Here is a 21,239-nt window from a genome sequence, read left to right on the forward strand (position 1 = left end):
GTTTATTTTGAACATGAATCGAGATTGTTCACATGCTCAAGAGCTTGTTCACCATCAGAGATTAAACTAGGATTTAAACTTAAGGTGGTAATGTACAAACATTTTTTTTTTTTAAATGTAAACTAGTCAATGCTACTAACAAATATCAAGTTTCAACTGGCTTGGCCCAAACGGTGCAACCACGAGTATTCATACGGCCACACTCACCCCCACCCCGTAGGAATGACAATAGGGCAGGTATGAGGCAAGTTTTCTATTCTCCACCCCCACCCCACTCTCACTTCAAGGTGAGTTTTTTCCCGCCTTGTTCTAGCGGATAACTACGACCACGGGTATTCATACAGCCACACTCAATACATATCACACACTAAAGCAGGTGAGTTTAATCCCTCATGTCCTTGCACACAGCTACTCACAATATTTTTTTTACTATTAGAGTGCGTTTGGATAAGACCAGTTATATATATATATATATATATATATATATATATATATATATTTTTAACTAAATTTTATAAAAGTATAATCATACTTAGAAAAAACTAGAGTTTTAAAAAATTATATATAAACTAACAAAGAAAAGAAATGAATATTCTAAATGGATTATAATAAATAAATAAAAGGAAAATGTTAATGGATACCCTAAGAATATTTGTTAGTGAACCATTTTAGAAAAATTTTGATGAGAAAAGGAAAAGAAGCCATTAATATTTTAACACTTTCTTTTATTTTCCATAAAAGTAGTGTCAAAATTTTCCTTAAATAGTTTGTTAACAATTGTTTTAAAGGCACTCGTTAACAGGACTTATAAATAAACAAAACAAAAAAAGAAAAGAAAAAAAAGACAACTAAGTTTTAGCGGTGACCAAACATAACCTTGCATTTGTAACTCTATCTTTTTGCACTTCATACGATACGATTTGGATACCTATCCAATTTTAAACAAATATCCACCTCGTAACGTGTCCAATGCACTGCACACAAGCACAATCCCACCAATAATCGTTTCACATTTCACTTTCTGACCCAAACTGACCCACCCGGCCGCCCCCCTTTACAATTGGCCCATGTTGAAGCCTGACTCTGAACTGGAGCTACTCGTCGTCACACTCACACACTCAACGGAGAGGAAACGACACACCCGAAAATTATCAATAACCCCGAGGGCATATTAGTCTTTCTATCCACCAAGTTTAAAATATCCGTTTATTACTTAAAAAATAGAAAATTGAAAATAATCTACCAATTATAATTGACAACATTTCTCTTTCACACAAAGTAATAAATTTATTTCAACAACAACAACAAGAAGGCTTTGTACTCATTTCATTTCACAGAGAGACGCACACAGAGAGATAAAGAAGGAAAGAGACATTGAACCTTTCCATTACGATCAGATTAGGGTTTTGCTTTCTTCATTTCTTCGCTTCGGATCTGATCCCAACCTTATCAAATTCTCAACCCACAGATCGATTCGATCGCGTATTCGTATATTCACTCCCAAAAAAAAAAAAAAAAAAAAAAACTGGTACGTACGCTTCAAGTTTTTTTCTTACTCTATTTTTGTTAATTTTGTACAAGTTTTAAAGCTCCAAGTTGAAAATCTGGTTTCATTGAGTTGCAGATTCCCTGGATTTGAGTCACATTTTCCAGTAATCACTTTTCATGTTCCACTTTGAATTCGAATTTTCCCCTCCTTGTGAGTACCTCTTTGTTTCTTGAATTTTTTTTTGTTTGATATATGTAATTTCAGATCACTGTCTTTATAAGAGTTCCTTGTCCTGGATTTGAAATTGTGTTGCGATTTAAAAATAAATAAATTTTTTTGTGTGAAGCGGTTGTTCGATAGATCTTGAAAATTGGCTCCTCAAAGGCGATCGCAGCGCCACATGGGTGGCCAGATGCAGCAGAGCAATGCTGCTGCAGCGGCGGCCACGACGGCTTTGTACGATCACGCCGGTGCGGGAGGCAGTGGTGGCAGTGACGCCGGCAGCGATGCGGTCATGGCACGGTGGCTTCAGTCCGCAGGGTTGCAGCATCTGGCCTCTCCCTTGGCCTCCACCGGCATCGATCACCGCCTCCTCCCCAATCTCCTCATGCAGGTAAGTAACCCCATTTTCTTTGGCTGGGGTCTATGTTTTAGCTTATTCATCGCTATATGTCTGGTTAATTGGTCGATCAACTTGAAAATTGAGTTTGGATGGTCCTTTTGATCACCCTTATAGGTGTTAGCATTTGGAGAAATAAGTACATTACTACATGGTTGCGTTTCTGGTCATTTCTATCACCCATTTTGGCTTTTCCTACTAGGGTTTATGACAGTTTAATTTTCCCTTTTGTTATTGCTCAAAAACATAATGCGTATATTTTGCTGCTCATTAAACTGCATAGCCCGTCACGGGCGAATGCCCCTTTGCCTGTAGGTTTTACTGGCTAGAGGTGAGTCCCAAGGATGAAGGGCCCTTCTTTAGAAAGGTTCCTACAATATCAAACACACACTCACATAATGCATATATTTGGGTATGGTACCTTTTATCATTTGTTATGTGTATTGACCTGCAAAGTCTTTTTTCTTGTGGGATCAATGGTGGTACTGTCAAATGTTGTTTCTTCTATGTACTTGAATGTGATTAAAGTTTGAGAATTGACAAGGAAGCATATGATATTGTCAAAGGGCTATGGAGCACAGTCTGCTGAAGAGAAACAGAGGCTTTTTAAGTTGATGAGAAACCTCAATTTTAATGGGGAGTCTGGGTCTGATCCGTATACACCTTCCACCCAATCCTCAGGAGGAGTGGCTGTATCAGAGGGGTTTTATTCTCCAGAGTTCAGGGGTGATTTTGGTGCTGGGCTTTTGGATCTTCATGCTATGGATGATACAGAGCTTTTATCTGAGGTGTGTCCCTGTATAAGTTGTTGTGTCCAACTGGGCAGGAAACTTTTACTTATACATTAACTGGTTATATGAAATGTGTTATGATAAAATCAGTGTATTTTTTACTTTAGTGCCTACTGTTAAAAGGACTAGGGTTGAAAACCATGGAATGACTATAGGTCATGTTGATTAAAATTGTCTTTCCACTTTTTATGTTATTTCCATACAGTAATATATGCTCATCTCACTGTCCATTTATTTGTGAAGGAGAAAACCAGTAAGAAAGAAGAATTTAGACTATTTTGGGGTTTAAGCATTTTAGCTTATTATAATTATACTATTCATATGTAAGGGTAGTCCTGCAGTTAGTACGAGTTATTTGACCTTCTTGGGCTGAGAATATTTTCTTAGCGTTATCAATAATTTTAAGAAATATGAGTCAATTGGGATGTCAAATATGTTTCATAATTATTGTAATTGTAGGGAATAGTGCTTCGTGGCTTTATTAATAATTTTTGGGTAGGATTTGCTCAAGATTTTTTGTATCTGCAGATATTTTTATGTTTGTTGAAAATCATGGATGGGGGAAGCCATAAACTTCATTGAATTCAGAATTATTATGCTGAAGAAGAATGATAGTCTGTTTTTCTTTTCATTTCAGATACTTGTTAGTTTTATCTCTCTGGTTATTATATTATCTGCCAATCACATTATGATCTTTATATCAATTTTTTAAGGGATTTAATTCTAGACTCTTTTACATTTCATTTGTAGTTTATTTTTTTTTGTCTCATAGGAAGTTTAGGTTTATTTTTTCTGTGCTGAAAATATGTTTTTTATTTTTTCCTTTTCTAATAGATCGTCATTTTGTTTCCATCATCAGCATGTTATTTCAGAACCTTTTGAGCCATCGCCCTTTATGCCTGGTGGTCCAAGAACATTTGATGATGATTTTGGTGTGACAAGTGGTGGACAGCTAAGAGGGCAATCAGATGCAGATGCATCAGTTCCATTACCTATAAATGAAAAAGAGACAACAAAGGAAAACAATGTGGCAAAGATAAAAGTTGTGGTATGTTGGTCATACGAGTAGCAGGTTGCTCTGTTTGTCTCTGCCTCTCTGCATATGTTATGTGCCAAAAGGCAACTTTGATTATTAGATCATCATTTACCAAGGGAGTATGATAATTCTACAAGGGATTTTGGCTCCGTTTATTTAATATGTAAATTAGTTATTGCACATGGCTGACCCTAACTAGTCTATTGAGGATTCATAATCGACCCCAAATTTTTTGACTAGAATTGATTGTTGATGTTGTATGTCGGTATGTCCAATATATTCCCTTTTATATCTATTATGCAAGAAAACAAATTTTTAGATACCTCCTGGGTGATATTGGCTCTCTACAGAAACACTCTTCATAAAAAGTTTTCCCTATCTAATATTAGTAGTAGTTTGTCTACACATCTGCTTACAATATTATTTAAAATTAGGATCCAGACACCTAGGTTTGAACAAGTGTGGTAATTGTTAGATATTTTTTTTTTTTGAGGCCTTGCAAAATTATCTATATATTAATAAATGTGTGTCACATACTGATACGCGGTCCCTTCTTTTTGATATATACTGCTAACGATGTTGCCTTCCCTTTTTTCTTTTGGTTGACCATGTAGTTCTTGCATATGCATGCAATTTGCATAAAGGGATATTTTGTAATATTATCTTTTCCCAGTAGTCCTGAAATCGTTGTATTATAATGCATAACTTAGGTACGAAAAAGACCTCTGAACAAGAAGGAGCTTTCTCGGAAGGAGGAGGACATAGTAAATGTTTATGACAGTTCTTATTTGACTGTCCATGAGCCCAAACTGAAGGTATTTTTCTCCGTTATCACAAAGCACCACTATATTTTAGTTTTTGTTTTTTGTTTTGGATAAGTACCTTTATATTTTAGTTTTTGCTGAAATTGATTTTGAAATTGTATTGATGCTGTTGATGAGTTTTCTTTTCCCCTCTCTTTTGTCTCATGTGTTGAGCAAATGTTTTCTTTTTCTTTTGCTGTTAAAGGTGGACTTGACTGCATATGTGGAGAAGCATGAGTTTTGTTTTGATGCTGTTCTCAATGAGCATGTCACCAATGATGAGGTAATGGTTCTGATACTACAGATTGAAGTTTCCACCTACTGCTGCTCTGGTATTCTTGACTGTAGAATTTTTCTTAATATCTTGATAAAATATTTCTCTGATGTTTATGATATTGTTATGCTTGGTTTTGATGGTTGAGGCATTTTTTGTTTAATGTAAGACTGATTATTTGATCGTTGATATTTGGATCAAAATATGACTTCTTTGCATGGTATTTGAGACAGGTTTACCGGGTTACTGTTGAACCAATCATTCCTACCATATTTGAGCGGGCAAAGGCTACATGTTTTGCTTATGGTCAGACAGGTGTGTTGAGATTCTGCTCTCTCTTTCCATGACAAAAAGCTTATTATGTTATCATCTGTTATCTATAAATTCTGCTGAATTACATGATATGTTCAGAATTTCAGAAATCTGAATGCATAACAATGTCTTCATAAAGTAAATTTTGATGTTGTAAACCAAAATTTCAGTAGAGTGAGAATAAGCAGGATTTTTATTTTTGGGCAATTTGTGAAGGAAGTGGTAAAATATTTTACATCCAACAAAAAAATCCGTTTGAAACAGTTGGGCCTTCGTATCTAATTTGGGGTTCCCCACTTTTTTTTTTAAAATTGTTGGCTGAAACAATTGGAGCCCTTTAGACTTATAAAAGAAAAAGAAAAAAAAAAAAAAGCCCTGTCAAGGGGGAAATCGAAGTAACAGATTTCAGTTTAATCATTTCATAACTAGGTGTAAATAGCAATGCTTAAGGAAAATTTTAAAGAATATATTTTTAAATTATATTCTATTGCAAATTAGAATTTAGTGCCAAAAGCATTGTCTCAATGGCACGCTGCCCGGTCTCCCTCATGGGGAGAACCTGGGTTCAAATCCCCCATCCCCACTTATTGTAAGGGAAAAAAAAAGGTGTCTTGAAGAGATGGTTGTTTAAGATTTGGAAGAGAAGTTGTAAAAGGTGGTAAGCTGCAAACGCCAAAATTGGAAACCTTGAAATGCTTCACACTTTGTTTGTTCTGCATTTTTAAGTTTATACAGTGGAAAAGAAAAATAAACGAAAATGTTTCCCATGGTCAATGGAAAACAATTTCAATAAAGAGGAAAACGCTTTTCTGTTACTTAAAAGCAGAAAACATTTTTTGCAATGCTGCATAATTAACAAACACCACAATAAACTCCAAAAAAAAAAAAAAAAAAAAAAATCCCAATGGTAACTTTTGTTTCTTTGCCCCCTTTCTCCTGAGATTGACTTATGACCAACTTTTGAGCTGGCTTTTTTTCTAAATGCCCTTTTTAACTTAAACCAACTGCTTCCCCACTTAATTTTCTGTGTAGATTTCAACTGAGTGTCTATTTTTCCTTTTGAGGTTCTCAAATGGCTAAAAAAACCTATCAGGGCGTTGCCTAGTGGTTGGAGGCTTGGGATGAGTTGTAGACCCAGATATCCTGGGTTCAATCCCCACTAGGAGTTCTCATGGATTACTTGATACATGGTTTTGATGGGTGGGGTCGTGTATTCGTAGTTTCCTATTTGGGGTCTGTTTTCGTGAATGAAAGTTTTGTTCATAAAATTATTTGGAATTATGATTTTCCGAGCTAGCCAAACTACATAAAATGTTATTTGGCTCATTTTTAGGAGCCCACCAAATTGATGAAAATGAGCCAATTTTCCAGAAAGCAAGTCATTTTACAAAGAAACGTTTTTCCATCAAAAGGAATAGATCGTTAATTCTGGTTGTGTTGGAAGCTATTTGTTTGTTCACAGCACTGAATTAATTATGGGTGGAGCATCATGAACAATTATTAACATTCTATATCTATCTATCTATCTAATCCTAACCTATTGTAGAAAATTTTTGGTCTGTTCTTTCTTGCTAATGCTGGCGGTTTGGACCAAGGTCTACTAGTTTGAATTATTGAAATTACCAAAATATCTTTATTTCAGGTAGTGGTAAGACCTTCACAATGCAACCATTGCCTCTCAGGGCTGCAGAAGACCTTGTTAGATTGTTACATCAGCCATTCTACCGTAATCAAAGATTCAAATTGTGGCTTAGCTATTTCGAGATATATGGCGGAAAACTCTTTGATCTTCTGACTGATAGAAAGTATATTTTATTGCATTTTTGCTTTTCATTTATTATTTTGCTTTTTTTTTTTTTTTTTTTTTGGCTTCAGAACTTTTATGTTTTTGATTTAATAGAGTAATTATGGGAGATTTACAGTAATGTGTGTATCAAATGTCCTTGTTTTGCAAATTTAACCGTTTTCTTTAGGACTTGTTTGGATTGAAGGGGAGAGAAGAAAAGTAGAGTAGAGTTGGCCGGAAATTAGCCTAATTTCCAACCGACTCTACTCTACTCCCCCTCCTTCCCCCTCAATCCAAACAAGCCATTAGTGTGCCTATTTACTTGCAAAAGCTGAAGGTGTATGACTTGGTTAAGGGCAGTGTGTGAAGGATTCATTTTTTTTTTTTTAGTCTTATTAGGAGTTTCATGTTGCATTGCTTCCAAGCATCTCTAATCACCATAATTACCAACAAGCATCATGTGTTGTGCTTCAAGTTCTTATTTTCTTGTTGTAAATGTGTATGTTACTTGTTTTTGTTAATGGTCAATACTTGCAACTATATGCTACTTGGAGTGTTGGATCTGGATGATGAATTATTTTGAAATTTCATCTTGAGTACCTACAAGCATAGTGCTTCCCATGTTAAGCATTCATGCTTTTTTTTTTGGTTGGATTGAAATGCACGTATCATATATGTGAAATTATAAGCACATATGTATCTTGCTATCAAAATTAAGCACATATGTATCTAATATTAATGTATCCATTTGCTGCACTGTGGATAGCATACATGTTAACAGTCATGCAGGTATTTGTTGCTAAATGATTGTGTTCATTGTTGCCCAATAGGAAACTCTTTATGAGGGAAGACTCGAGGCAACAAGTTTGCATTGTCGGGCTGCAAGAATTTGAAGTTTTAGATGTACAAATTGTTAAAGAGTTTATTGAGAGGGGAAATGCTGCAAGAAGCACTGGGTCCACTGGTGCCAATGAGGAATCTTCTAGGTCACATGCTATCTTACAACTCGTTGTTAAGAAGCATGGTGAGATAAAAGATGCCAAACGTGGCAATGATGGAAATGAGTCTAAAACTGGGAAAGTTGTTGGGAAGATTTCTTTCATTGATCTTGCTGGTAGTGAAAGAGGTGCTGACACTACTGACAATGACCGACAGACAAGGTAATGTATGTGGACCTCTGCTTCCCTAGAAATTGGGCAGAGATCCAATTCTTCCATAATCTTTGTGCATAAACATATAAAATATATATTTTTCTGCTTCTACCTCATTCTTTGAAGGGAGTAATTGTTATGGCTTCTTTTAATAATGTCAGTATTTTTTATATATATTTAAATACACTTTTGGCCCTTGCTGTTTTTGTATTGGCCCTTTATGTTTCTCAATTTTCATTTTGTCCCTTCATGTGTGATTCAATTTTCATTTTGGACCTTTACGTTTCATTTTGTTCCATCTTATTCTTGTCGACATTTGTTGTATATCATATTTACAGTTTAAAGCTCATGTCATAAGAAGTGATAGAGAATTCCATTTTTTTGATAAAATTGATGTAAGAAAGAGCCCAACTATTGGAGAAACTAAATTAGCTCAGATGGAAGATTGTATAAACCAGAGGCTAGGCAAGGGCTTTTAAAGCATTGAGCAGTGTAGGATTATGTAGTCAATTAGGTAAAATTGGTGTGGCTACTAATAGAATCTGAGTGTTTTATATTCTTTCAGGTCTGAAACAGGTTTGCTTAGATTTAATTTGGGATTTGAATTAGGATGCTCTTACCCTATCAAATTTGAAACCTGGTGGATGCTGCTGTTTTTACAGTTATCCTGTATCTTTGGCAATGCTAGATCACTAGGTGGATAAACTTATTTCGGAGTCACAGAATTCTTTTGTCGGTTGGCAAACAGATTTTGGATTCAGTGCTTATTGCTAATGAATGTTTAGACAGTAGACTGAAGTGTCATACTCCGGGGGTGGTGTGTAAGTTAGACATTGAGAAAGCGTATGATCATGTGAATTGGGACTCTTTTTTTTATCTGTTGGAGAGGATGGGCTTTGGGGATAGATGGAGGAGATGGCTAAAGACTTGTGTCTCTACTGTTCGCTTCTCTGTCCTGATTAATGGATCTTCTGTTGGTTTCTTTGGTAGCTCTAGAGGCCTTAGACAAGGTGATCCTTTGTCTCCCCTTCTCTTTCTTTTGATTATGGAGGTTTTAAGTCGTATCCTAAAGAAAATTGAGGAAGGTGGTTTCATTCAGGGTTTTCAAGCGGGTCCTATTAACTCTACTGGTGTTCGTGTTTCTCATCTGTTATTTGCTGATGATACCATTCTTTTCTGTGATGCCTCTAGAGAGCAGATTCTTACTATTAGACTGGTTTTGACTTGTTTTCAAGCCTTTACTGGTTTGAAGGTGAATGTGGGGAAAAGTGAAATTGTCCTCATTGGGGAGGTGCGTAACATTCAGTCTTTGGCTAATATTCTCCAATGCAGGGTGGGTAGTTTGCCTATGATTTACTTGGGTATACCTTTGGAAACTTTGTATAAAACAGTCTCTATTTGGAATCCGATCTTTAAGAGGATGGAAAAGAAGCTTTCAAGTTGGAAGCAGCTTTATTTGTCAAAGGGTGGTAGACTCACCTTGTTGAAAAGTACTCTTTCAAGCCTTCCGACTTATTGCCTTTCCCTTTTTATTATCCCTAAAGCTGTGGCAACTAGATTGGAACGCATTCAGAGGAACTTCTTGTGGGGTTCATTAGTTGAGTGTTTCAAATACCCTTTGGTGGCTTGGGAAAAGGTTTGCTTACCGTGTGAGTTGGGTGGTTTGGGAATTCAGAATTTGGTGTCTTTTAATCAGGCCCTATTAGGGAAATGGCTTCGGAGGTTTGGCCATGAAACCACTCATCTGTGGCGAAGGGTCATTGCCATGAAATATGGGGAGAGAAAAGGGGGTTGGTGCACAAGAGCTTGTAGTAGGGCTCATGGTTGTGGGTTATGGCGGAGTATTAGTGAAGGGTGGGAAAAAGGGATGGTTTCTTGTATTCTTTTTTGGCATGATAAGTGGATTGGGGATGTTCCTCTTAAAAATTTTTATCCTCAGTTATTTTTGTATTCAACTAATAAGGAAGCTTGCATTTCTAATGTGTTAAGCCCTTCAGTGGGCGATAATGTTAGAGTGTGGAGTTTACGATGTTATAGGGAATTTAATGATTGGGAGTTAGTGGCTTCCTACTCCCTCCTTCATTTCATCCAAACTCGAATTCCTAGGGGTGGAGGGTGTGATAAGCTTCGTTGGGATCTTAATGGAAGTGGGAAGTTTGAGACTCGGTTTTTTTATCATAAGATTCGAAATGCAGCTCCTACCACCTTCCCTTGGAAGGGCATTTGGAAAGTTAAGGTTCCTAAAAGGGTGGCTTTTTTTATGTGGTCAGCAGCTCATGGTTAGATTCTAACTTTGGATAACCTTATGCTTCGTGGTCATCCTTTGGCGAATCATTGTTGTATGTGCTATTATAATGTGGAATCTATGGATCACCTATTACTTTCTTGCTCGATAGCTCATTCGTTGTGAATGTATATGATTCGGTTGTTTGAGATCGATTGGGTCATGCCAGGTTCAGTTGTGGACTTATTATTTTGTTGGTGTCATTGGCTTGGGAAGCATAGTTCTGATATTTGGAATCTGGTTCCAAGTTGTTTAATGTGGACTATTTGGACCGAACGGAATTGGCGGTCTTTTGAGGATGAGGGGAAAATTGTGGTTCAGTTAGTAGAGTTTTGTCAGCGGACCCTCTTTGATTGGTCTCGATGTTGGGGTCTATCGGATTGTTCTACCCTTATGGATTTTCTTTCATCTATTAGAATAATTTAGGGGCTACTTCTGTATTTTAGTTCCTCTTTTTCATTTGTTCACTACCGTGAACTCTTTGTTGTTTTTCTTGCTTTTCTTTTTTCTTAATATTATTCTTCTCTTACTTATCAAAAAAAAAAAAAATGCTAGATCACTGGGTGGGTAGAGCCCTGCCCAAGCTCAAATTTAAGATCTTATCTGGCAATGACCAACTAATCTTGGCGGGTATGAGATGCTGGACTCAGGGTGTTGGTCTAGTCATTGGAGGTGTCAGTTCTTCACTTATAATGTGTTTATCTACTGCACTGCGTACTGGGTGATAATTTGGCCTCTGTTTTCTCATTTCAATCAATTTGACTAAATTTGAGTAACTGGTCTCACATTTGACCCTAAAGTTTGCCTCTAATTTTACTGACTTTGCAATACTGTGTTGTTTTCATAGGGTTGATGTAAACAGGTTTTTTCCTAGTTAGACATTACTTCTTCTCTCTTTTATTTTATTTTTTTTAATGCAATTTTCTGAATTTTTTGTGGCATTTCAGGATTGAGGGAGCAGAAATTAACAAGAGTCTTTTGGCTCTCAAGGAATGCATTCGTGCTCTGGACAATGACCAGATCCATATTCCTTTTCGTGGGAGCAAACTTACAGAGGTGCTTCGTGACTCCTTTGTTGGCAATTCGAGGACTGTTATGATCTCTTGCATTTCCCCAAATGCAGGTTCATGTGAGCATACCCTCAATACTTTGCGATATGCAGACCGGTATGCCTTTTACCATTATGAGTTTAAATTGAAATACCTCAGTTTCGAGGGACTGTTATCTTTTGCAACTTTGATTGAAGTATGACTTTTAAATGAATAGGGTTAAAAGTCTTTCCAAAAGTGGAAATGCGAGAAAGGATCAGGCTATAAATTTATTACCATCAATTAATAAAGATGTTTTACCAGCATCATCTTTGCCGGTGTCTGTTGAATCAGAGGATGTTTTTGAACAGCGTCAGGAGGTGAAAGTAGCTGATACGGGTAGAAGGGTTTTGGAAAAGGAAAATCTCTCATACAATCCTACTGTGGATTATAGTAAACAGCCCTCCAGTTTCTCATCAAGTTACCCCTTAAATGGGCGAGAGGAAAAAGGGGTGCCTTCTGGCTCAATGGATAGGGAGAGATACGAAATAAAAAATTCTTATGGCGATTCTACTATTCCAAAGACATACTCCTCTTATCCCCAAAACTTAGTTGATACAGAAGAGAAAGTGCAAAAAGTGTCACCACCTCGCAGAAAAGTGTCTAGGGAAGAAAAATCAGAGAAGCTGGGGAATTGGCTGAGAAAAGATTCTAGTGGATCGGATATTTCCACCACAAGCACCAAGCAGCAGAATACAGGCAATTACAACACAAATAATGTTGGATCCCGGCAATATGAACCTGAACCTCCACCTGATGGAAATATTAATGCTATACTTGAGGTTGGTTATCTATTAGCCCTGTTCATTCAAACATATTTGTAATTGTATTAGAGGTTCCTTTGTGCCTAATGTTTATCTCATATGATATTTTGACTGCTTTAGGAAGAAGAGGCCTTGATCGCTGCTCATAGAAAAGAAATCGAGGACACAATGGAGATTGTCCGTGAAGTAAGTGAAAAATTAATTAGTTGACAGTTTCTAACTTTGGAGTTGCTTTAATTATATAGGTTAATTACTGCTTAGGTCTTTTTTATACTTTTAATTTCTTAGTCGCCACAGCATATGAATTGCTTCACTCAGATTTTTTTCAGTCTAATTATATATAGTTTTCTGATATGATTAGAATCATTACATTTTTGACTTTCTATGAACCTCAGAAAAAGGGAGTATTTTTCTGAATCATTTTATTATTAGTTCTTCTACCATACCGCCTATGAAACTCAAGTAAACTAAAGTGTGAAATTTCCCAAAATTGGTTTCAGTTACATATCTTCAACTCATTTTGGAATTATGTGTTTTATGCCTAAAATGTTTTCCACTGATCTGAGTCTGAAATTGATCTTGTATGTTTCTGGATTCTAGGAAATGAAGCTGCTGGCAGAAGTGGACCAACCAGGCAGCCTTATAGACAACTATGTGACCCAATTGAGCTTTGTGCTTTCTCGCAAGGCAGCAGGTCTGGTTAGTCTTCAATCTCGCCTCACAAGGTTTCAACACCGGTTGAAAGAACAGGAGATACTTAGTCGGAAAAGAGTACCTCGCTAAGGCACCTTTTTTGTATCTTTGAACATATCCTGTCATGTAATTTCCTTCTCTCATATTTTTGCAGTGTTCTTTTGCCAATGTTGAACGGTTCTGTGTATTCAATGTATATGGACCTTCTCTGGTTATAATATATAGTTTTTGTCTTCCTCTCACAGTTATTAAAAAAAAAAAAAAAAAGACTAAAGACATAAGGCACTGCACAGCTAAACTAAATCTGAGGGCTATGGTTGGTGTTGCATCTGAACTCTTGGCTTGAACATTGGGGTTTCATGTCTGTAATCAAAGATTGTAGTGTTGTCAATTGTATTGTTTAGATGAGTCTGATGTGTTTCCCAGATTTCAAGGGTTTGTGGACTTCGGCTGTTGTTTAAAAGGTGACTGGGAATTGATTTACAATTTATATTCAGGAAAAGAAAAGAAGAGGAAAAAAAAAAAGATGAAAAAGATACTCTTCTCCATTATTTCCTTAATTTTCTGAATTTTCCTTCCCTACAACCTTTTTTTTTTCCTTCTTCTTTTTCTGTTTTTGATTATGTAGCTTTCTGGTTTCTGGTTGAAGATTGGTCCTGATATAATTGGTTCGTAATATTGATTCAGGATGATTATTTGATTAAGGCTCTACTTGATTTACCGATTTATATATTAGTTGGTGTTTTATACTCTATTATGATAATTATATTGAAAAGCTTACAGTGAAGTGTGGACTAGGATGGGGTTTAAAGTTTAATGACGAAATTTATTTAGTACTTTTTTTTTTTTTTGAGAAACTTATTTAGTACTTTTTAGAGTAATACTTTAGACCCCATGAATTTCACATATAGTTGCTGAAGGTACTAAAAAATCAACCCCGCAATAAAGGATATGGCATTAAAAAATAATATACATAATAGAACTCTAAGGATATGTGGCATTAATTAAGAAATAATGTACTTGTGTAGATTGCTGAGTTTTGATGTAAAATGCACACGAAATTGTTTGCGTAACGTGTACATACACGGTTCATGAGACTTCTCTCTCATGGTAAGAGTAAAGTCTCACAAGTGAAGATCCCAATCAATAATCTGCTGAATTTTTTTTTTAACCAATAATCTACTTAAAATTTTAGCTATGCATGCACCATGTGGGGCTTCCAATATTAGCTGCTGAAGTTGTATAACAATTCTATTAAAAAAAAACAAAAACAAAACAAAATTGTATAGCACCGATTTATAATTTTTCCTTCAGAAACAGTAATGAATTTCCTCTCATGGAAACTAATCTATCAAAATCATTTTTACTAATTAAAAAAAAAAAAAAATCATTTTTACTACTTTTCTGGGACGTGATGGCCCTCAATTATTGGCTGCCCAAGTTCTGTAGCAACAAATTCTTGTTTTCTTCAACCAAAAATTAAAAATTCTTGCAAAAATCAAATCAACTAGTTACAATTTGATATTGGTGTGTTTATCTATATTTTTGTGCTTCTAAGAGCATTCACATTGTTTCTTTTATAATACAAAAGTTATGAAATTTACACAATTTTGCCCCAAAACTACTCACATTTAGTGGGTGTATAAATGTGCATATTTACACATTTGTTATAGTAACAGTGTAAATATACACGGTTCTGTAGCTTTTCATTTTATTTTTTATTCTTTTCTTCTTCCATATGTTCTCTCTCTCTCTCTCTCTCTCTCTCTCTCTCTCTTCCTTGTTCAGCTGATACACGTTGACCACCACAAGTGAAAAAGAGGGAACTCGGAATCATCGCCAAACAGACCTATTGGTGGATCGGGTTGCTTTGGTTTTCTGGATCTAGTTGTGGAAGGATTTGGGTCGAGTTGATCTGTGCAACATGTTGGTCTATGTAATGGGGTGGATCTAGTTGTGGAGGATGACAGAGGGAGACTTGGGTTTGGAAAGGAAGTAAAGAATGGTTGTGAAAGAGGAAAGAGAGTCTTGGGTTCGGAAAGGAAGAAGAGGCTGGTTGAAGAGGAGGAGAGAGAGTCTTGGGTTTGGAAAGGAATAAGAGGCTGGTTATGAAGGAGAGAGTCTTGGGTTTGGGAGGAAGAAAAGGCTGGTTGTGGAGGAGAAGAGAGTATGTTCAGAGAGTGACAAAAATGTGGTTTTTGTTTTGTTTGAGGAGAGAGATGACTTGGAAAATAATAAAAAAAATTGATAAAAAAATAGTATTTTAATGAAATGTAATATAATATAAATGTTCTGATATTGAGTGTTTTAAAAAGTGAGAATATAAAATGAAAAAGAGTAAGTTTTTATATTAAAATAGACGTAATGTTCTAAGCTTTATGAATGTCTACAAGTCAACAGAGATGGCCAGGATAAATAAATGCAATTGAACTCTACCAATTAGTTTACCTGAAGTAGTTTTTAGCGTCCATGGCCAATATCACCTCCAAACCGTGCTGGGAAAACCAGAAAAGTATCTATTTATTAAAACAGTACAAGGGGAGACATTGAGCAAAGATTGCATAGAAAATCCATTAACACGAATTATCTTGAGTACCAGAAACAATGGAAACCCTATTTATTAAAACAGTGCAAGCACTCATCACTCATCAGAATACACCAAACAAGGCTTTTCATTTTCTTGAGCACCAGAAACTTATGATTACAATTATAAAATCGACTCCAATACTCAAAATAGGCACAAAAATAATGACTTTGAACACTAGGCATGATGGATACAAAAAGATCAAAAAAGAAAAGGGAAAAGAGGTTAAGAAACTATTGGCTTCCAAACTAATCCAAAAAACCTCAGATGTTACAAGTAAAAATTATCAACTCATAACCTAGCACTTTAAACTAACCCTTCAAAACGATTGGCTTACTCTTGTATAGTATATACAAGCTACGTCTCCAGTCTTGTACACTACCAGTGATATGCCAGTCCCCAGTCAACTCACCAGAATCATCTTGATCATTCGATTAAACAAACTGGAACTCCTGCATGGTTATCACCCAAATCCTGACCAAAGCGAAGGTATCTTTTCTTGAGTCTTGACAAAGGATGCCAATTTCATAATTACCATCTAACGATGGAAAAGTGTAATTTTCAAAAGGGCAAGCATATTTCAAAACCAGCAGGTTGACATTTTCAATTAGTCGGCTCTCAATCTAAGAATCTCCTTTGCAGTCCTCTGCCGAAAATAGGGCATGTGTTCCTATAAGGGAAAGAAACAAAGATTCAATAGTAATCAATAAATGATGTAAGCTAACTGGTGCAAGCTACTGTACAAAATTATACAGGAGCAGGAATTATGCTCACTGGGTTCATGGTTGTAAGGGATCTGTTTTGTATGCTTCATTGCCAAGAAAAAAGAGAGTAACTTATTTTCACTGTAGCACTATCCCTTTTAGAGTTTCACCCCCCCCCCCCCTCTTTTTCTCACTTTCTCTCTCTTCAATTGATGCAGTTAAGGACTAGGAATTTTGTTATATATAATTACAGTTAAGGACTGAGAAATGATAAACTAATAAATCAAGGGAAACAGACATGCGCAATTATAAAGCTATATCGCCATTCAAGAGAAGCATTTTTCCAATGTGTCTTACCTGGCTGAAACAGAGGCCAAGACCTCTGCTGTAAAAGTCTGCATATTTGATCATAAACATGCCACAGTCAAACCTGTGTATGATAATCATTCAGGGGAAAAAAACAGTTCAATGAGAAGCACTTTCTGCTTATTGTAATAAGTTTATAAAACCTTTATATTGGTGATAATTGAAATACAATGCATGACTAGCATAAAATTTATGAACACCGACCCATTCTTCTGTTCAGGAAGGTCCTCGACAAATTCTTGTTTCCAAGAACTTAAATCGATGTCTTTTCCACTTTTGTCTTTCACTTCATCTACAAAATATCTAGCCTGGACAAGTCAATGATAAACATTAGCTGCAAATCTCAATCAGTTGAACAAACTTTAAAGAGGTGCAACCATCAAGGTGCAAGATACAACTAAAACTATAGAGAAGGGAATAACTGAGAGGTGCACACCTCTGGGAGTTAATTTACAATACAAGTCCTAAAAAATTATATATTTGATTATGCAATAGGCCAAAACTCGTAACAATATCAAGCTTCCTTTACCATTAATCAGTCTGTACATGCCCTAGTAAAACCTTCAAGGATGAGACACAATGTAATATTAGGGATATTTTTTATTATTATCATCACCTCTTAGTGTCTCTATCCCCACCCCACCCCCCACAAAAAAAAAAAATGAGGAATTGTTCCTATTAGAAATTCATAAATAATTATTTTTTATTCTTTCAATAGCTTTTTTTTTTTTTAATAAGTGCATTACTCTTTCAATTGCTACACCATGGTTTTAGTTCAATAATTAAAAACAAAGGGAATGGATATCCCATCATTTGAAATTTCACAATTCAGACAAGTATATAAGTTCCCATAAATTTCTGGAGTGCCAACAATGACAACAATTTTCAAGTTGGTGTGGCAGTAGTCAAGGTGATGATGGTGTGACATGCAGGTGATGATCATGGAGGTAGCAACAGAGATGGCAAGTGTTGGTGGGCAGTGGCAGGATGGTAGTGGTAGACAGTGGCATTGTTGATGCCAGGACAATAATGGTGAACTTGGTGGTATTGTCTCCTTGATTTCACTATATTTTTTTATGAATTAATCAAAATATTTAATAGCCTATTTGATTAGTTGGTAATTTGGCTGGACAGTAGCTTTAGTCAAAAGGAATCTCCATAAAGCTATTTCACTCACTGCCCAAAGGGGAAAAAAGGATTGCAGTTAGGAATCAATTTCCAGATGCTGGAATCTATGTAGCCATTGACTAATTTGCATGCAAAATGTATAGCTGAAGAGGTAATGGCCAAAAAGCATACCAGTACTCTCAGCACTTGGGTATCTTTCCCTCCGAGCGAATCAAGATATTGTAACTTCTCGTCTTTCATATTGATAACTGCCAAGCACCAATGTATCTCTTTGTGGATAGGGACAAATATCTGATCATAATAACAAACCGATTTAAAATTCAAAGCAATGGCCAATCAAACAAAAATCATATGGAGGAAAACAAAAGGAGGGTGCACAATCAATTTACTTTGTCACACTCAATGAGGCCATATCCCAATTTTCTTTGGCTAGTCCATCTTCTGACAGATTTATAGTCATAGCCACCCTTTCCACTTATTATCTGAGCAATAACAATCAGATTAAGAAAAACAAAAAGGCATGAATAGTAGCACCAGAGAATGTGAAATGGGCTAAAATTATTCCTAGCAGAATTAGTAACAACATAAAGGTGGAAGGACCTAACTTTACCAAGGTTGAAGAAAAAAGTAGTATTACAAAAACCAACCTTTTTGTAGAAAAAGGTGTTGAAGAAATGGCATTTCAAGAACTTCTGCGGCTCCCGCTTTTCCCTCTCTTTCAGCAACTCAAGGTACACATTTATGACCTGCAAGAGAAGGCGCCTATGTATCAAGAAACTACACTTCCAGACATGCTATTGACACAAATGTATAAATGCAATACCAATAATTACCTCATCATTCAACCATGCACCTGGTCTAAGGCACAGTAAAAGTTCTCCTGTGATCTCAATATTTGAGTTGTCATGAGTAACTAAGACCTTCCTCCTGTAGCAGGACACCCTATTAATGTTATACTAACAAACACACCCATTTCTATTTACTAATAATATGTGTATTGAATCATACCGATTGGTATTTAATGCACGTTCAACCTCAGTCTTTTCCTCCTTCGAAAGAGGGACAAAAGGTTCTTGTGGTACAGCCTGAAAATATATAAATATAATAAAATGATAGAAACCTTTAGAAATACTATTTGATCAGCATTTCAAAGCACATTCTAACTTTTACACAGCAAACCAACAAAGCTACTGAACAACCAAAAAAGCACCTAAATAACTATTTTCTATAACAATTCCTAGAGTAAGTGAAAAGAATTTCACCTCCACCGGTTTCTTGGCTGGCCGCAACGTTTGAAGAAAGCTCCGTTGCTTCTCTTTAAGCTCAATCTGGAAGTTCAGGTTCTTCAATTTCGAACTCCGACTCTCAGCAGCCTCAAGCAACTTCTTGTATGCAGAAACATTATTCAAATCCACCACCTCTTGATTCAGAGACAAAGAATCCAACATCTTCTCTGCATTGTCCATCCTCAAATTCCCATTTGCCAAGTAGCCCGAAACCTGCGAAGATGAGGAAGGCAAGTGCTGCTGCTGCACCCCACGTTCCATAACCTTATTGGAATTATCCAAATCCAATACTTCCACATTGGTCACAACCTCAACTTCCTCATTACTCGAATCTTCGGATACTCCAGCCTTCTCATTATCCGAATCCACTTCAATCACTTCCTTTTCCTTCTCTTTTGTAAAGTACCGAAACGTTCGCATTGCGCTATCCTTAGCCTTATTGTAATTGTGACTCAAAATGTTACCCATTTCATCAAACACCTCCAGTTTTTTCAAAATCCCACTGGTCCTCAACTCCGATTTTCGATTCAAACCAGTCGAAATCCCGTAATTCACTATCCTACAAGGGGCGTGTACTTCTCTGCCTAACCGTGGAGTCACTGCCGGGTACCGAGAAAGCCTCGCAACACTGCTATTCGACGAAACCACTGGTCGCTCAGGGCTCTGGTGCATAGGTGAGAATCTGAGTCTCTTTGAAACGTGAAAATCGGAAGAATTCTGATATGGGATTGCGCGATTGAAGCTCAAAAACTCGTCCTCACGCTTACGATTGCTCGTTCTGGCACCCATTGATAATACTTAAACCCTAGAAATCGAAACCCCATTTAAGAAAATCCATTTTCGGAGTGACCCATCATCTCAATTTTGAAAAATTTTAGGGTTTTGGTGAAGGGGGAAATAGATGAGTGTGTGGTACCGTATAGTCAAAGTTAAAACCCTAGAAAACGACGCCAATTTTGGGTTCGGAAAATTAGGGTTTTGACGGGAGCTAAAATTGTGGAAGATTTGGGGCAACAAAGCGTGAATTTTGAGAAATTCAAGGGTCAAATTCGGAATTAAAAAAAGAAGAAAAGAAAATAGAAGTTTAATCAAATCAGGGCTTGGAAGGAAAATATAAAAGCTTCAGGAAGAAAGAAAGAGAGAGAGGGGAAGAGAAGTGGGTTTTCCTTTCTGTCTCGGAAAAGAAAGAAATTTAAGAGAGAAAGGAAAGGCAATGATGGCCTCGTACTCGTACTTTTTCCGATTGATGATGTTGTAAAATAAAAATGTAACTTACTAGAATGGCTTCAGGTTCAGGCAGAGGCATGTACCTTCCTTAATTGTTCTTTGAAGCTGCTCGGGTTTTATAGGTGGGTCCCATTTTTTTTCCTAACATATTGGCTTGCTGACTCTGATACACTTTTTAATTCTGTCTCTCTTTAGTTGCTTTTGTGTTGTTCTTTTTTTTTTCTTCAACTTTCTCTCTTTTTATTTACCAAAAAAAAAAAAAAAAACTCTCCTTTTAGCCACATACTCACCAACAATTTTTATTTATTTCTTGATTCTAATGTTTACTTTGACTTTTTTTGTAAAAATAGACAGATTTAAAATTCATAAAAAATTCCAACCATTCAAGTTAAGATTTTTTATTTTTTATTCGTTTTTGTTTTGATATCATGGGAATATCAGAATCAATGATCTTAGCTTTATTTGACATGGTTGTCAACTCATCTTGTTATTATATTTTAAGAGAAATGGTTCTCAATTGATCCTATTATCTTTCAGGGTTAGCAATTTTTCATCCTAGTTAGAAAACAATTCTAATTATTAAAATTGGTCTTTATCTTTATTGACCTAATAAAAGATTAAGCACTCCTAGTTAGTTGACAACCTTACTTGAACAGATCTATTCTAGAGCTCGTACCCCTGTGTCCTTTGATCACAAGTACTCTTGGTTGGGAAAGCATAATCTAATTGGTTGAGGTCTTGAGAGAAATGTAAATGTAAATGTTTTTTTTTTTAAAAATGGAAAGAGGGAAATGTAATCGGTTGGTTTTAATTCTGCAAAATATAGTGTTAATTACTTTACAAGAGATTTGCTT

General features: G+C 36.1%; 2 protein-coding genes across 2 annotated transcripts; one reads left to right on the plus strand and one right to left on the minus strand.

Moving 5' to 3' along the window:
• The first annotated feature begins 1,286 nt into the window (after positions 1-1,286).
• Positions 1,287-13,498, plus strand: LOC126689049 (kinesin-like protein KIN-13A). Its single transcript, XM_050384071.1, has 14 exons — positions 1,287-1,528; positions 1,625-1,699; positions 1,836-2,102; positions 2,675-2,896; positions 3,759-3,947; positions 4,646-4,750; positions 4,944-5,021; positions 5,246-5,327; positions 6,967-7,129; positions 7,941-8,270; positions 11,493-11,711; positions 11,812-12,415; positions 12,518-12,583; positions 12,998-13,498. The coding sequence occupies exons 3-14, from the start codon at positions 1,890-1,892 to the stop codon at positions 13,178-13,180; spliced, it is 2,454 nt and encodes an 817-aa protein (XP_050240028.1). The 5' UTR covers positions 1,287-1,528; positions 1,625-1,699; positions 1,836-1,889; the 3' UTR covers positions 13,181-13,498.
• Positions 13,499-15,744: 2,246 nt separating this feature from the next.
• LOC126689050 (ubiquitin-like-specific protease ESD4) lies at positions 15,745-20,490 on the minus strand. The gene is made up of 9 exons (XM_050384072.1): positions 19,135-20,490; positions 18,881-18,957; positions 18,706-18,799; positions 18,520-18,618; positions 18,262-18,354; positions 18,044-18,163; positions 16,949-17,052; positions 16,736-16,808; positions 15,745-16,344 (listed from the first exon to the last, which is right to left on the minus strand). The coding sequence occupies exons 1-9, from the start codon at positions 19,945-19,947 to the stop codon at positions 16,282-16,284; spliced, it is 1,536 nt and encodes a 511-aa protein (XP_050240029.1). The 5' UTR covers positions 19,948-20,490; the 3' UTR covers positions 15,745-16,281.
• Positions 20,491-21,239: the final 749 nt, after the last annotated feature.

Source organism: Quercus robur, chromosome 6 (genome assembly GCF_932294415.1).
Source record: "Quercus robur chromosome 6, dhQueRobu3.1, whole genome shotgun sequence".
Lineage (NCBI taxonomy): Eukaryota > Viridiplantae > Streptophyta > Magnoliopsida > Fagales > Fagaceae > Quercus > Quercus robur.

Excerpts from the sequence above, each read along its gene's own strand:
- LOC126689049 (XM_050384071.1), top strand. The coding sequence starts at position 1,890 with ATGGGTGGCCAGATGCAGCAGAGCAATGCTGCTGCAGCGGCGGCCACG. Across the intron at positions 2,897-3,758 it reads ATACAGAGCTTTTATCTGAG|CATGTTATTTCAGAACCTTT; the intron begins GTGTGTCCCTGT and ends TTCCATCATCAG. Across the intron at positions 12,416-12,517 it reads ATATTAATGCTATACTTGAG|GAAGAAGAGGCCTTGATCGC; the intron begins GTTGGTTATCTA and ends TGACTGCTTTAG.
- LOC126689050 (XM_050384072.1), bottom strand. The coding sequence starts at position 19,947 with ATGGGTGCCAGAACGAGCAATCGTAAGCGTGAGGACGAGTTTTTGAGC. Across the intron at positions 18,164-18,261 it reads GCCTCATTGAGTGTGACAAA|ATATTTGTCCCTATCCACAA; the intron begins GTAAATTGATTG and ends TATTATGATCAG. Across the intron at positions 17,053-18,043 it reads CCCAAGTGCTGAGAGTACTG|GCTAGATATTTTGTAGATGA; the intron begins GTATGCTTTTTG and ends TGACTTGTCCAG.